The sequence below is a fragment of the Carassius gibelio genome, chromosome A8 (assembly GCF_023724105.1).
Source record: "Carassius gibelio isolate Cgi1373 ecotype wild population from Czech Republic chromosome A8, carGib1.2-hapl.c, whole genome shotgun sequence".
Lineage (NCBI taxonomy): Eukaryota > Metazoa > Chordata > Actinopteri > Cypriniformes > Cyprinidae > Carassius > Carassius gibelio.
Genome location: NC_068378.1, coordinates 19,611,183 through 19,624,694, shown reverse-complemented (window position 1 = coordinate 19,624,694; position 13,512 = coordinate 19,611,183). Strand labels below are relative to the sequence as shown.

The 13,512-nt window shown below is 34.9% G+C and overlaps 1 protein-coding gene across 2 annotated transcripts; it reads left to right on the top strand.

Annotated features, from left to right (window-relative positions):
- Window positions 1–550: 550 nt before the first annotated feature.
- On the top strand, window positions 551–11,530 carry LOC128018801 (ALK and LTK ligand 1). 2 transcript variants are annotated; one of them, XM_052604562.1, is made up of 6 exons: window positions 551–1,053; window positions 1,439–1,705; window positions 6,683–6,736; window positions 7,698–7,781; window positions 9,307–9,380; window positions 10,684–11,530. In XM_052604562.1, the coding sequence occupies exons 2-5, from the start codon at window positions 1,450–1,452 to the stop codon at window positions 9,369–9,371; spliced, it is 459 nt and encodes a 152-aa protein (XP_052460522.1). In that variant the 5' UTR covers window positions 551–1,053; window positions 1,439–1,449; the 3' UTR covers window positions 9,372–9,380; window positions 10,684–11,530. The 2 variants fall into 2 exon arrangements, with proteins under 2 accessions (XP_052460522.1, XP_052460521.1); XM_052604561.1 differs by having other exon boundaries at window positions 551–1,081.
- The last annotated feature ends 1,982 nt before the right edge of the window (window positions 11,531–13,512 follow it).

Below are 13,512 nucleotides of genomic sequence, written 5' to 3'. Positions count from 1 at the left end.
TTTCTAATTATTTTTTATAACTTACAATTATTTATTAATTTATTTTTAAGTGAAGTTTGGTATTCATGTGTAGGCGACTTTTTTATTTGTGTTTAAGAATAAATAACTACTATTAATATTATTATCATATAAATATTGCCATCAAATTTAAAGAATTTTATTCTTAAAGATTTTCAGAATTTAAATTCATAACAAGTTTTAATTAATGTAGTATTTTGTTCCTCCACCCCCCCCCCCCCAAAAAAAAGGACTTGAAGGCCAGATTTCCAGGACATGACCCATGGGGGGAAACCCTGCTGCAGAGAAAAATTAAGAAGCTTAAAGAAATAATCAAGGTTCAAGTGCTTTACCCAAGGCATGAAAAAAGGTTGAAATAATGTGATAATTCATAAAATATTAAAATGCTCAATAACATTCCAATCAGACCATTGATCTGTGTTTGCTTGTTATGACATAAAAAAGCAAATTTTGCTGGAATTTGTGCGTTAAGCGTGTAACACCAGCACAAAGCCAAGTGCAAACTTGAGTTGGGAGGTGGAAACAAGCGGGGCTTACCAGGATAGCGCGCTTAGTGCAGTCACAAGACCCGACCGTCATGAACAAAAACATCCAGGCGTTCATTTCACAGCTCAGCTACGTTTAAGCAAGTATATTTGGATATATGGATACTTGAGGTTCCCCATCATTTCTTTGGGGGGACATGGCGCGATGGATATCTCCAAGAACATTTACGCGTCCAGCCCTCTACAAGCTACGAGTCTTTTAATAAACCGCAGAGAGGAGTTTTTGAGACACTTTTTATCTGAACTTCTGTGATGAATTTGAAACGAAAGGAGGGGCGAATGTCAAAGGAACTGACCACGAGTTGGGGGGGGGGGGGACCCCTAAGGGAAAGATGTCTACCACCCACCCGAAATCGATTGTATTACATTTAAGAAGCTCCGCACTTGACGTATAAAAACAAGACTCATGTTCTCAAGAAAGACACGAGACAAGCAGGAACTGTTGGAAGATATATTTTTCTCTGACAACTTTGCGTGCACATCATTAGAGGTAGAAGCACCTACCAATATTTAATCTAGTAAGTTTCTATTTATGCCATGCTTATGTGAGTACATAGCTACTTAATCATTACAGTAAAGTGAATTGATTATTTGTATGATTTCGAAAAGTTTAAACATGTAGACAGTGCAGGATAGTTGGATTTAGGTCATTTCATTCACATTTTTTTTTAATTTATGTAGTTTTACCTTATTTGTAGTAAGTATGGAGTTTAGACAGGTCGAGACTTTTAGGTCGCACTGGAATCTGGATGTAATATGTTCTGCATAAACACAGGACCACTGCGCCACTGCTCTGACATCTGCGTATTTACGCGCGGTCAACTTTTAGTCCGAGGATGTAATGAGTGTGTTTGCTTGTTTTGTTCGTGTATCAGGCTGGAAAGCCATGCGAGCTGAGAAGAGATGGCACTTGTTGTTGAGTATGATACTTCTGCTCATCACCTCCAGCCAGTGCATGGACAGCATGGAGGTAAAGGAGTCGGAAAGGAAAACTCTGCTTAATCTAATCCTGCAAGTGATCGGGGACAAGCCCGCGTCCAGGCGCGTCACCAGTGGCCTCTTCTCTGTATCTCAAAATGTGAAGTTTTCCTCTCGTGAAAAGACTGCAGAATTGTCCAAGTCAGACAACAGCAGACCAATAGGTAAGCTGATTTGAGATCAGGTGATGATACAATGGTAGTTATGGTAGTGGGATTTTTTTTTCCTGCATATCAACCGTACTTTTAATGTTTAAATCACTTATTGCATGAATATCTTTTCATATTTTTTCTTACATACACTTTGCAAAGACAGTAATGTGACCTGTATCCTTTGGATTATTTTGAAAAGTTAAGTAAAAAAAAAAAAAAGACATGAAATTGGATTAAGGGAGACTCTTTTGATCTGCAGATGGTAGTGAAATTAATACTTAGGCATATCACATAATGCTGAAATCATCTGTGGAGATCTAAGGACTATTCATAGACAAGTTTAAAAGCTTGAGAAATCGTGACGCTGGTTGTCATGTAATGGTATGTGCTGGTGATCTGCACTTTGTGAGTAACAACTTGTTTAACAGGTTTATTAATAAGTCAATAAACCTGACCACACACACACACACACACACACACACACACACACACACAACAGCACTGGGTAGAAATGATTCCCAAATGCACATTATATATACAGGGTAGGACGACTTGTCCATGTGACACTTGAAATATGACTTTTAGTACTTTTTAATTCTAATTATTTATAATTGCTGTTATAATGCTATATTCCTTAGCCCCCTAGCATATGTTGAACCTTAAAACATGTTGTGCAGTCATATTCTACATCTCATATTCTAAAAAGAATGCATTGTTTTAAACAAAAGTCCATTGTCCATTACTTTCTTGCTTTCTGAGACACCATTAATAGACAAGACATCTACATCTGTACTGGTTAACATGGTTATTGAGTCTTGAGTCAATCTGAGTCACGTTAATACAGCAAATAGAGCAGAATTATGTGAATATGAATATTTACGTATAAATACATTTCATTGAAATATCTTTCGCTGAACCCAATGAAAATTACTTGTGCATATACATAATGTAATTTTCCTAATGTTAACATTTGTGCTGAACTAGATATGTGTTCTTTAACAGCAACTACTGAATGTTCCTTTCTCTAGAATCTGACTAATATTTTGATGTGTTCAGAGGTAGTTTAGCATTTCTGTTACTACTGGGGATAGTTCATTATACTCAAATACTGACAAAAAGTTGTTGTGCTATTGCGTGGTTTCTTCACTGCTGCTGTGAAACCCCCATTACTGCCATTGACAGTTTTCTGGTTGGGCTGATTCAAAATTTGCTATTTAAATGTCTTAGCCATAACAAAATAAAAAAACACGGATTGATGTGTGTTGTTACATGGAAATCATGTGCCAAAAAAGAAAAAAATACACCCATAAACATCTGCTATTCCTGATCTGGATGACCTTGGACTGAGTTTAATGCCTTTAAAGTTTTGCAATGAAAGAGATAATCCAGTTTAAACATGCATGTTTTGAAAACTGAGTTGATCGTGGACCTTTATATAATCAAAACAATCAACACACTGTACTGTATCCTACTGAATGGAACAGCCCATTAGTATAGGCATTTAGTCATCTTATATAAGACTCAGGTGTGACGACATGCATATAGACCCGGAATTAAATTGATAGGTGTTGATTGTGCATCACCTCTTCGATTCTCTTATTAAAAATGGAAAAGATTTGCCCACAGCTGAAGGATCAGTGTAGGCATCAGAAATTTAGCATTTCTGAATGAATGAGCAAATCATTCATAAAGTATTCCTGGTCATCCTTCATTCTAAGGCAGGTTAAAATTAGCTGCTGCATGGATTTGTGGACCTGACATTGATAGGCATTACAACTTTACATGCAATAATCTCCTTACTCCAATAGGCTGGAACTGATATGGTCTACACGTGGGGACGGTGTCCCAGGGTCGGGCGGGCCACAGATTGTACATAATTAGCAAGGACCCCAAGCCTCTAGCAGATTTACTGCGTGCTGGATTATCACTCTGGGATTGCATTTTACATCTATGCTGTAAATGGCTGTCTGTCTTTCTTACGTCAATCATGTAGTCACCACAGTCAAACATATGGCACATATGACTGTAATCAGTTATATCATCATCGAGGGGAAGTTTCCCAAGAAGTTGTTGCATGTTTGTACACTGCAGGCATTTATGAGTTTAAGATCTGACAGACTGTTAACAGTATTTACAAGAAGTTGTTAGTGGTACGTCTCTATATAGATAGCTAAGTAAGCTGACTTGTACAGTGATTCAGGCCATGTGTTAGACAGTGCATTCAGTGACTATGCTGGACGCAAGCTGATGACTAAATAGTTATATAAAGTTGTCTCTTTGTTTCTTTTTTTTAATACTCACCATTAACTCAAAAGAGAAATCTCAGTGTTTTATGCCGCCAATAATTTTCTGTTGAAGTTGTGATGAATATCAAACATATTTTATAGTTGCCACTTGGCAGAGACTTTGTGTTTTTTTTTTTACTTCTTAAACACTTACCCAAGGGGATACTTGAATAGTTTAAGTTTTGTTTTGTTATATGTATAAAACAGATTTTAAAATTGCAATAGGCTGTCAAAAAAAAATAATTAATTAAATAAATAAATAAATATATATATATATATATATACATATATGTATATATATATATATACACACACACACACACATATATATATATATATATATATATATATATATATATATATATATATATATATATATATATATATATATATATATATATATATATATATATATATATATATATATATATACGCTTATACAGGAGCAGGTCATATAATTAGAATATCATCAAAAATTGATTTATTTCACTAATTCCATTCAAAAAGTGAAACTTGTATATTATATTCATTCATTACACACAGACTGATATATTTAAAATGTTTATTTCTTTTAATTTTGATGATTACAACTGACAACTAAGGAAAATCCCAAGTTCAGTATCTCAGAAAATTAGAATATTAAGACCAATACAAAGAAAGGATTTTTAGAAATCTTGGCCAAATAAAAATTATGAAAATGAAAAGTATGAGCATGTAGAGCATTCAATATTTAGTTGGGGCTCCTTTTGTCTGAATTACTGCAGCAATGCGGTGTGGCATGGAGTCGTTGAGTCTGTGGCACTGCTCAGGTGTTATGAGAGCCCAGGTTGCTCTGATAGTGGCCTTCCGCTCTTCTGCATTCTTGGGTCTGGCATTTCCCATCTTCCTCTTCCCAATACCCCATAGATTTTCTAGGTCAAGCGAGTTTGCTGGCCAATTAAGAACAGGGATACCATGGTCCTTTAACCAGGTACTGGATGCTTTGGCACTGTGTGCAGGTGCCAAGTCCTGTTGGAAAAGGAAATCTGCATCTCCTTAATAAAGTTGGTCAGCAGCAGGAAGCATGAATTGCTCAAAAACTTCCTGGTATACTGCTGTGTTGACCTTGGACCTCAGAAAACACAATGGACCAACACCAGCAGATTACATGGCACCGCAAACCATCACTGACTGTGGAAACTTTACACTGCACCTCAAGCAACGTGGATTGTGTGTCATCTCTTCTTCCAGACTCTGGGACCCTGATATCCAAAGGAAATGCTAAATTAAAATAACTTTGGACCACTTAGCAGCAGTCCAGTCCTTTTTGAAGTGAGATGCTTCTGAAGCTGTCTGTTGTTCAAGAGTGGCTTGACACAAGGAATGCCTGGTTAGTCGTGGCCTAGTGGTTGGAGAGTATAGACTCCTAACCCTAAGGTTGTGGGTTCAAGTCTTGGGCCAGCAATACCATGACTGAGGTGCCCTTGAGCAAAGCACTGAACCCCCAACTGTTTCCTGGCCGCCGCAGCATAAATGGCTGCCCACTGCTCCGTGTGTGTGTGTGTGTTCACTGCTGTGTGTGTGAACTTCGGATGGGTTAAATGCAGAGTACGAATTATGAGTATGGGTCACCATACTTGGCTGAATGTCATGTCACTTTTTCAGCTGAAACCCATGCATATGTCTGTGCATAGAGGTTCTTGAAGCACTGACTCCAGCTGCAGTCCACTCTTTGTGACTCTCCCCCACATTTTTGAATGGGTTTTGTTTCACAATCCTCTCCAGGGTGCGGTTATCCCTATTGCTTGCACACTATTTTCTATCACATCTTTTCCTTCCCTTCACCTCTCTATTAATGTGCTTGGACACAGAGCTCTGTGAACAGCCAGCCTCTTTTGCAATGACCTTTTGTGTTTTGCCCTCCTTGTGCAAGGTGTCAAAGGTCGTCTTTTGGACAACTGTCAAGTCAGCAGTCTTCCCCATGATTGTGTAGCCTACAGAACTAGCTTTGCAGGTGTTTTGAGTTAATTAGCTGATTAGAGTGTGGCACCCGGTGTCTTCAATATTGAACCTTTTCACAATATTCTAATTTTCTGAGATACTGATTTTGGGATTTTCCTTAGTTGTCAGTTGTAAACATCAAAATTATATATATATATATATATATATATATATATATATATATATATATATATATATATTTGAAATAAATCAACTTTTTGATGATATTCTAATTATATGACCAGAACTTGTATGTATGTACATATATATACACAGTACATTATATTAATGTAACACAGTTCCGTATTTTTTATGAAAAGAAAAACATTTTAATTTGGATGTCACAAATTAGTGGAATATCTGATAATATATGCAGACAGAGACATATTTCTCTATAATAATACAGTTCTCTTTCCTGTTTTCATCCATGAAACGTCTCCGATCCTACCAACCTAAATGCAATAACAGCTTCTATGTTTCAAACTGCTTCAGTTTGAGAGGAAGCTATGGTTAGTCTGCTTTGTTTTCCCACAGTATACATTTTATTTTGGTTTAATTAAAAATTGTGAAATAATATCTAAGATTAAATGAATTAAAAAGAACACATTTCTGGTTTGGTTTCGATGAAAGGGTATATTTAATTGTTTTATTGATTAGGCTGGTGTGGTACATAAGGCAAAAACATTAACACAGTTTTTTTTGTTTTTTTGTTTGTCTGTTTCAGAGATTGTCCCAAGAGACATAAACATGAAAGACAAATTTATAGAACATTTGACAGGTAAACAAAAAACAATTTCAATATGTTTCACCTTTATTAAATATTTCAAGCAGCTCTCCAGTTGAGGTCTAGTATATGTATACAGTGCATGGACTTTCTTTTTCTTATGACTTGCTACATTTGCCATGTTTACTTCGTTGAATATTGCATCCCACAGTACATGGCATTCAATATGACCCTCCATTTACGGTGTCAGGAATGAAACAGAAGTAATATCTCTTTATTGACTTGATTTTGACTGCCAAAAATAAAATCCATTTTTAGACAAAACTGGATTACAAAAAATCCAAGATTATGACCAGACACCATTCATTGACCCGCATGCAACATGTAATTTAATGAGGTAATGTGACAATTGTAGCCTGCTCATGTGACAAAAAGTAGCAATCTGTTTAAAATGATGTTTCACTTGCTATTTTTAAAAAGTAGTATGCAATATATTATTTGCAGTATTCAGTATCAACTCTGCATACATCCGCTGTTTTCATTCTAATTATAGTAGTTTTCATCCTGTAAAACATAAAGCCAGTCAAATAAGTTAAGCCTGTAGTAGTTGACGCCTCTGGGTTGTGAAATACACTTTGTTCTCCAGCCAAATGTTGGAAAAGTGTATTTAAGATGATTATTCATTGCAGAATCCTTCGATAATTAGTGTGAAGATTAGTTATCCTGAAGCTCAAACAATGCAACTTTTTAAGAGCTTTGCCAGAATCCGAATCATTAAGTCTCTGCCCTGATGGTATGTCAAGCGTTAGCATGCGCTAATTTTTCTTCTGGGTTTCTGCACAAGTAAAAAAGTGAATCAGCTAACTTTACCATCTTCTTTGTACCCAGTTGTAAGATTAGGCATAATGCTTTAGCAGACATTTTGAAATTAAAAGCTAAACTATTTAATTCACCAGAGTAATGAATCTACAGTATAACCTATAACCGTATCACAATTGAAACTTTTTTTTTCAAGCAGGACCAGTCAAGTTTCCATCTGAATGTAGGACACATTTCCATAGAATTTACCACAATACAAAGGATTGTTCCAGACCAACATGTACGTATTCATATATCTTTAACTAAGAAATATTTCACCAAAAAATGAAAATGTTCATCATTTACTCATTTACCCTCATGTCATGTCAAATTATTCTGTGGAACACAAAAGAAGATATTTTGAAAAATGTGTCCATGTTTCTTTGTTCATACAATGAAAGTAAATGGGGTCCATGTTTGTACCCCAATGTTCTTTAAATATTTGTAGTTTTTATATCTTATGAGAATAAATGATGACAGAATCTTCATTTAGAGGTGACAGGGTCGGGCGTAAAATGTTTACCTGCGGATTCAAATTAGATTAATGTTATTATGATCTTATGTGTGTGCTTGTTTATTTTGTAGAGACTTTAGACAGGATGCCTATGTTTCTATTTTTCTGAATTAAAAAAAAACAACACAGTTTTGACAGGGCGTTACACCACAAAAATGCTTCTCCACCCTTAGTCCTCATGGACTTCATAGTGTTCAGGAGAACACTTATCTAATGGCCTAGCTAGAATGTTACTCTGTATAGAGAGCATAAACGTTGAAACGAATCAAGTCTCCTTTTCTTCAACTGAACTGCATTTGATATTTCACAAAATAAAAGACAATAGTTTCCCAAAGTGATGATCAGATTTATATTTTGGGTCACAACTGATGCCTATTTCCTCTAGACATTGGCCGTTTAAGTGTTTTGTTTAATTTTTCTTGAGTAAAAACACTTGTGTGTTAGTGGTCAGCGATGTTTTGTGTGCTTGCTCCACGACCCTCTTCTGTGGTTCTCCGTAGAGAAAGAAGAGTTGTGAAATTCAGATAGTGTGGATGTTTATTTTCTAAAGCAAAGCAGGTCTATGACTTATTGCAAGTAGAGTTATAGAAAGTGCATGAGATATTATTTTTATATACTGAGCTTTGTAAATAAGTTCATGCTAAACTGACAGTTGTATTTGAGTACACTGGGAATGGCAAAAGCATAATATTTCATACCTAAATCAGAATTTCAGTCTTCCAGAGCATTTTTATAACTTAAATGCTCCCTAAACTGCAGTAAACATGATAAGGTTTCATGTATGGTAAAAGCAAATCCAAAGCTGTTTCACGCTATACTTTCAAGGTACTCTGTAGTGTTTAAGTTCTGCTTTGACATTGTGACTTTTAAATGGGAGGGAGAGAAACGTGGTAGTACCTTGAGAGAAAATGACAGCAACAGTGCTTGGAACAGGACAGCAATGGGATGTTCAGACTTTACAAACACCATTAAGGGTGGAAGCATGTGGTGCTTGAACCCACACAGTCATTTTAGGCCATCAAGTACATTACTGGGGCCGAGATTAAGCTATTTACAGGGATCCATCTAACCCTTAGCCATGTTCATACTCTATACATCATCCCGTGATGGCATGAGAGCTGCACTTAAAACTGAATTTCATCAGTGCATTTAAAGTGGTGATGTTTGCTTCATGTCACAACTCAAGCGAGAGTGTCAGTGTCTGTTCTAAAAAGTGAAAATTCCTTTGTTTTCTTTTTCTTGTCCCCGACAGATTATAAAAGATGTGCACGATTGCTAACCAGACTAGCTATGAGTCCCCTTTGCACACAGTCATAGAAACCGCATGTAAGTACAAAGCTGTTTTTAACTATTTCGCAATTTTTACGAAATTGTATTCTTTTTATGTGGAATACCTTTTGTTCTAAACATTAAAACCTTTAATTTCCATGAAAGTAAATATATAAATAAAGTAATAGAAAATATCATAAAAATATTATATAGTATACTGTACAGTATAATAATATTTGTGCATATATATGAACACATTTAAATATGAGTAGTTATATTGTTATTATGTGTATATTTTTATGTGTATGTGTGTATTTATTATAATGATCTGAAACAAGACAACTGCCAGATTTGTAACACGATAGCCAAGCCTGCTCTTGGTTACTTTTGGGAAAGTTTTGCATGTTTCTTTAACTGAAATCTTAGAAGAAATATTGAGTAAGATATAATGTCAGTTTAATCATGGCCATCTGGTACATTCTGAGGCATGCAGTTAATGCACGGTGGAAAAGAATTTCCACATAGTAACATTTAAATTCCATTTCTAAATTTGCATTGGAACACACATGCAACTAGGAACCAATCACTTTTGAAGTAATTATACACAAAGTGATGTAACAGACTCTTCCAAGAGTCCATGTTCTGGCAATTAAAATTGGAATAATGCCTGTATAATTGATGTAAAATAATGTCTGTATAATTGATAAAAATAAGTGCACAAGCTTGTATCTACAGTAGCAGTCTTTTATTGTCTTGCGTTATTTTTCCATTTTGCCAAGTTGCTATTGCTTAATGCCATATTTTCTGATAATTGAATAATTGTAAATTAGATTGTGTAATAAAATGACTAAATAGTTATCTTTTAAACTAATCAGAGCTCAGTCAGAGTTAAAGAATCAAACATTATTCATTTAATTCCGAGAAACATGTTCAAAATAGTTCACCACCAAACTGTGACGCTGGAATGAGACATTGAAAGAACCTGTTAGTGAAAGGTGAAAGAATCCATTACCAATCTGAATGTCAAATGATGGGGCTGGTGAATTATGGTGGCTTTATTAGGTCATGATTACTCTTGCTCAGACTGGTTTTCCTTTGAATCAATTAGAAATGGTTAAATTGTCTTTTATGATGCGAATAAGTGATTTCCATTAAAGTGGAGAGAAAATCATTCAAGTCTGAAGTTCATTGTTTCTGTGTATGACAGGCAGAGTTGCTTGAACTTAATTTCGTATGCTGTCGTCCTCTTCCCTTTTTTCTAACTTTAACCAATTCCTTAAAGTGTTGATTTAAAATATAAAGGAAGATTTAATATGATTAAATATTAACACATTTCTGTTAAATTCTCTATGTGTCACAGGTCCTGAGGATATAAAAGAAAAACACCAGAGATGCTGGAGTAAATTATTATTTCCAAGGAAGTGCCTTCAGATCACTGCAATTAACTGATATTGTTCCATTTATGTCATTTCCATATCCAAAATATGCTTCTTCTTTAATAATAATAAAAAGGTTGCTTTTTATCATAATTTATGTTTGTTTTAAAATGTTCTTTTTATATGAGTTTTAAAGAAAGTATTATCTGCAGCCAATTATTTATTTAAATGCTATGTAAATATTCTGTCCTGATTACATTTGAATATATCTCATTAAGCCACAATAACTCCTAAATATATATCATTTCCAAATATTTTATTTCAAATCAAAATTCTTTATTTAATTCCTTACACTTAAAAAAGAAAAAAGAAAGAAAAAAGATTGTGTATATGAAAGTTTCTTACCATGCTGTCGTTTCCATGATATCTACCATTGGCACTTAGAATTATTTCAAATTGCAAAACCACATTGTTTGACAACAATGGTAATATTGCACTGATGCTTTGAAAGAATAAAAACATTCAAGCACAATATTTGATTTCCTGTTTTTTGTTTTTCCTTTTTGTGAACTAAAAAACTGTTTGATAATAGCTGTGGCTGATAATAAATAATGTGAGCATGAAAACATCATATTTGGGCCCCCTTTAGCTGATTTTGTTGGATGATTGATTGGAATATGGGTCGTCAGCTATTATGAAATATGCTCCATTCCAGTAATTGAGCAAATCTCATAACAGCTGACAAGCCATTTCTTCTGTATCAGGGGAAACATAAGATCATAAATCTCTCACAGTATTACATTCATATATCCCAACGGTTGGCACCAAGTCTCTGTCACCCTTAAATGTCTTGTTTGACTTAATTGCTTACATGCTTGTTAATTGCTTACATGCTTATTTATATGTGCTGTCATGCGTTTTGATTTGCACCTTTATTTTTATTTTAACGTTTGTTATTATTATTATTTAGAGTAAAGGTGGATCCTTTCAATTGAGCCAATAAACACAGACTATTCATTCTCTGAGATCCTGTTCTCGTAATAGGAATGACAAACATTTTATCTTCCCCTTCTGTTGGTTTTGCTAAAACAATGCAAATTAGATAGATTTGAGATCAACTAAAACTGTGGCTTTATCTCCATTGTAATAAATATTTACCTGATTTGATATGGATGATCACTAACATGAAATATGAGCTTGTTTAACTGAGCTGTGTTTGTTGTTTGGAGTGTGACATAAACATATTAAAGCAGCCACTTGAAAGCTTTGCCAGAACTCACAGTGCTACAAGTTCTCACGCCAGAATGTCTCTGAAAACTTATCACAATAATTAGTATGGTAATCCATGATAGGATCTTGCTTATTATTTGTCATTCATATAGCCCCAAGCTTGTTTGAAATGGTCAAATCATGCCTTATTTCTGTCCCTCGAGGTCCATTCATAATGTTAATTTATAATGTATTTTAAATTTTTGTGAGTTTTTAATAAATAAAAAAATCCACAGACGCTAGAATGATGTAAACAGATACATTTGTATATTACTTTTTTTTAGTTGCTGTGCCTTTAAGACTCCTACTGTATGTAAACACTGCTTTGCATGTGCAATCTAAAAGCAGATAGACATGTAGTGTGATTGTTCAAATTCATATGACACCAGAAAGTTTCTTTTTTCTTTTCTTTTTTTCTTTTTTTTTTTTTTTTTTGCAGATTAGTATCATTAAATTGTCTTTTTCATTTCAGAAGAAAGTTTTCAAACTGCGATCAAAACATCTCAAAAGATTAGTTTGATTCTTCATGATATGACCCCTTTTAAGTGTTCTTAATAAACCAAAACCCATTTTGAATGTATTTTACGTCGCTGTGGCCACCATCTTTCTGTTAAAATGGGATTCTCGCTCCACAGTGAAAATCTAGGAAAGTAATACCAGGAAATCATTTTCTTTCACAGTTCATTATTGTTATCACGTGTGACATGGTTTGACTGTTTTTTAGAGCCTTCTATGAAATAGTTCTTGGCTTTACTGGTTTATAAGGAATATAAATCCTCAGACATAGTTACTTTAAATGTCTGGCAACAAACAATTAAGCCACTATAAAAATAATAAATAAATAAGCTGCTAATTGATGGTTTGCTTCGTAATTAAGACTCTGTAAGCATCAATACATCACTTCAGACTGAAATTATTGTGGAGTCAAAATGGTACGTATATTGGGCTTTCACAAACAGTCTAATTTGATTCTGACGCTATAAATAATGTGTATCCACCAGGGTCGTTATATTAGAGCCTTCTCATCGGGTGGGCATAAACAGTCTATCGTGATCGAAACGGGATATCAGTTATCACAAAGACAAACAGCAGAGATTAAAGGACGAGACAGAAGATGCACAAGGGAGGATATGTGGGAGGGTTTTAACTCAATTACACCTAAACACACAATCCTCCAGTTACCGGCCGGCAAGCTGTCCAGAGATAACTCTAACAAAGGCAGGTCTTTTCCTTATTCTTCATCACTGAACCGAAGAGCCCCGGCTCCATTTGTGAAGTGATGAATTAGTGAGACTTTGTCCAATGGTTTCCCCGGTCATGATTCTTGACCGCTTCCTCAGTGACTCACCAGAGAATGATGTGGACGTGTCTATTAAAAGCCAGACCCAGCCCTGTTGACTTCACAGATTTGTTTTGGTGTAAAAGTAGCCTAAATCTATACTTCTAAATCACGCATTCTTTCAATGTGTGACATATGAACGACATATGACCTAAAATTTAAAAAGTACCTTTATCTTTTCCAGCAAATGGTCAGTGAAAAATTA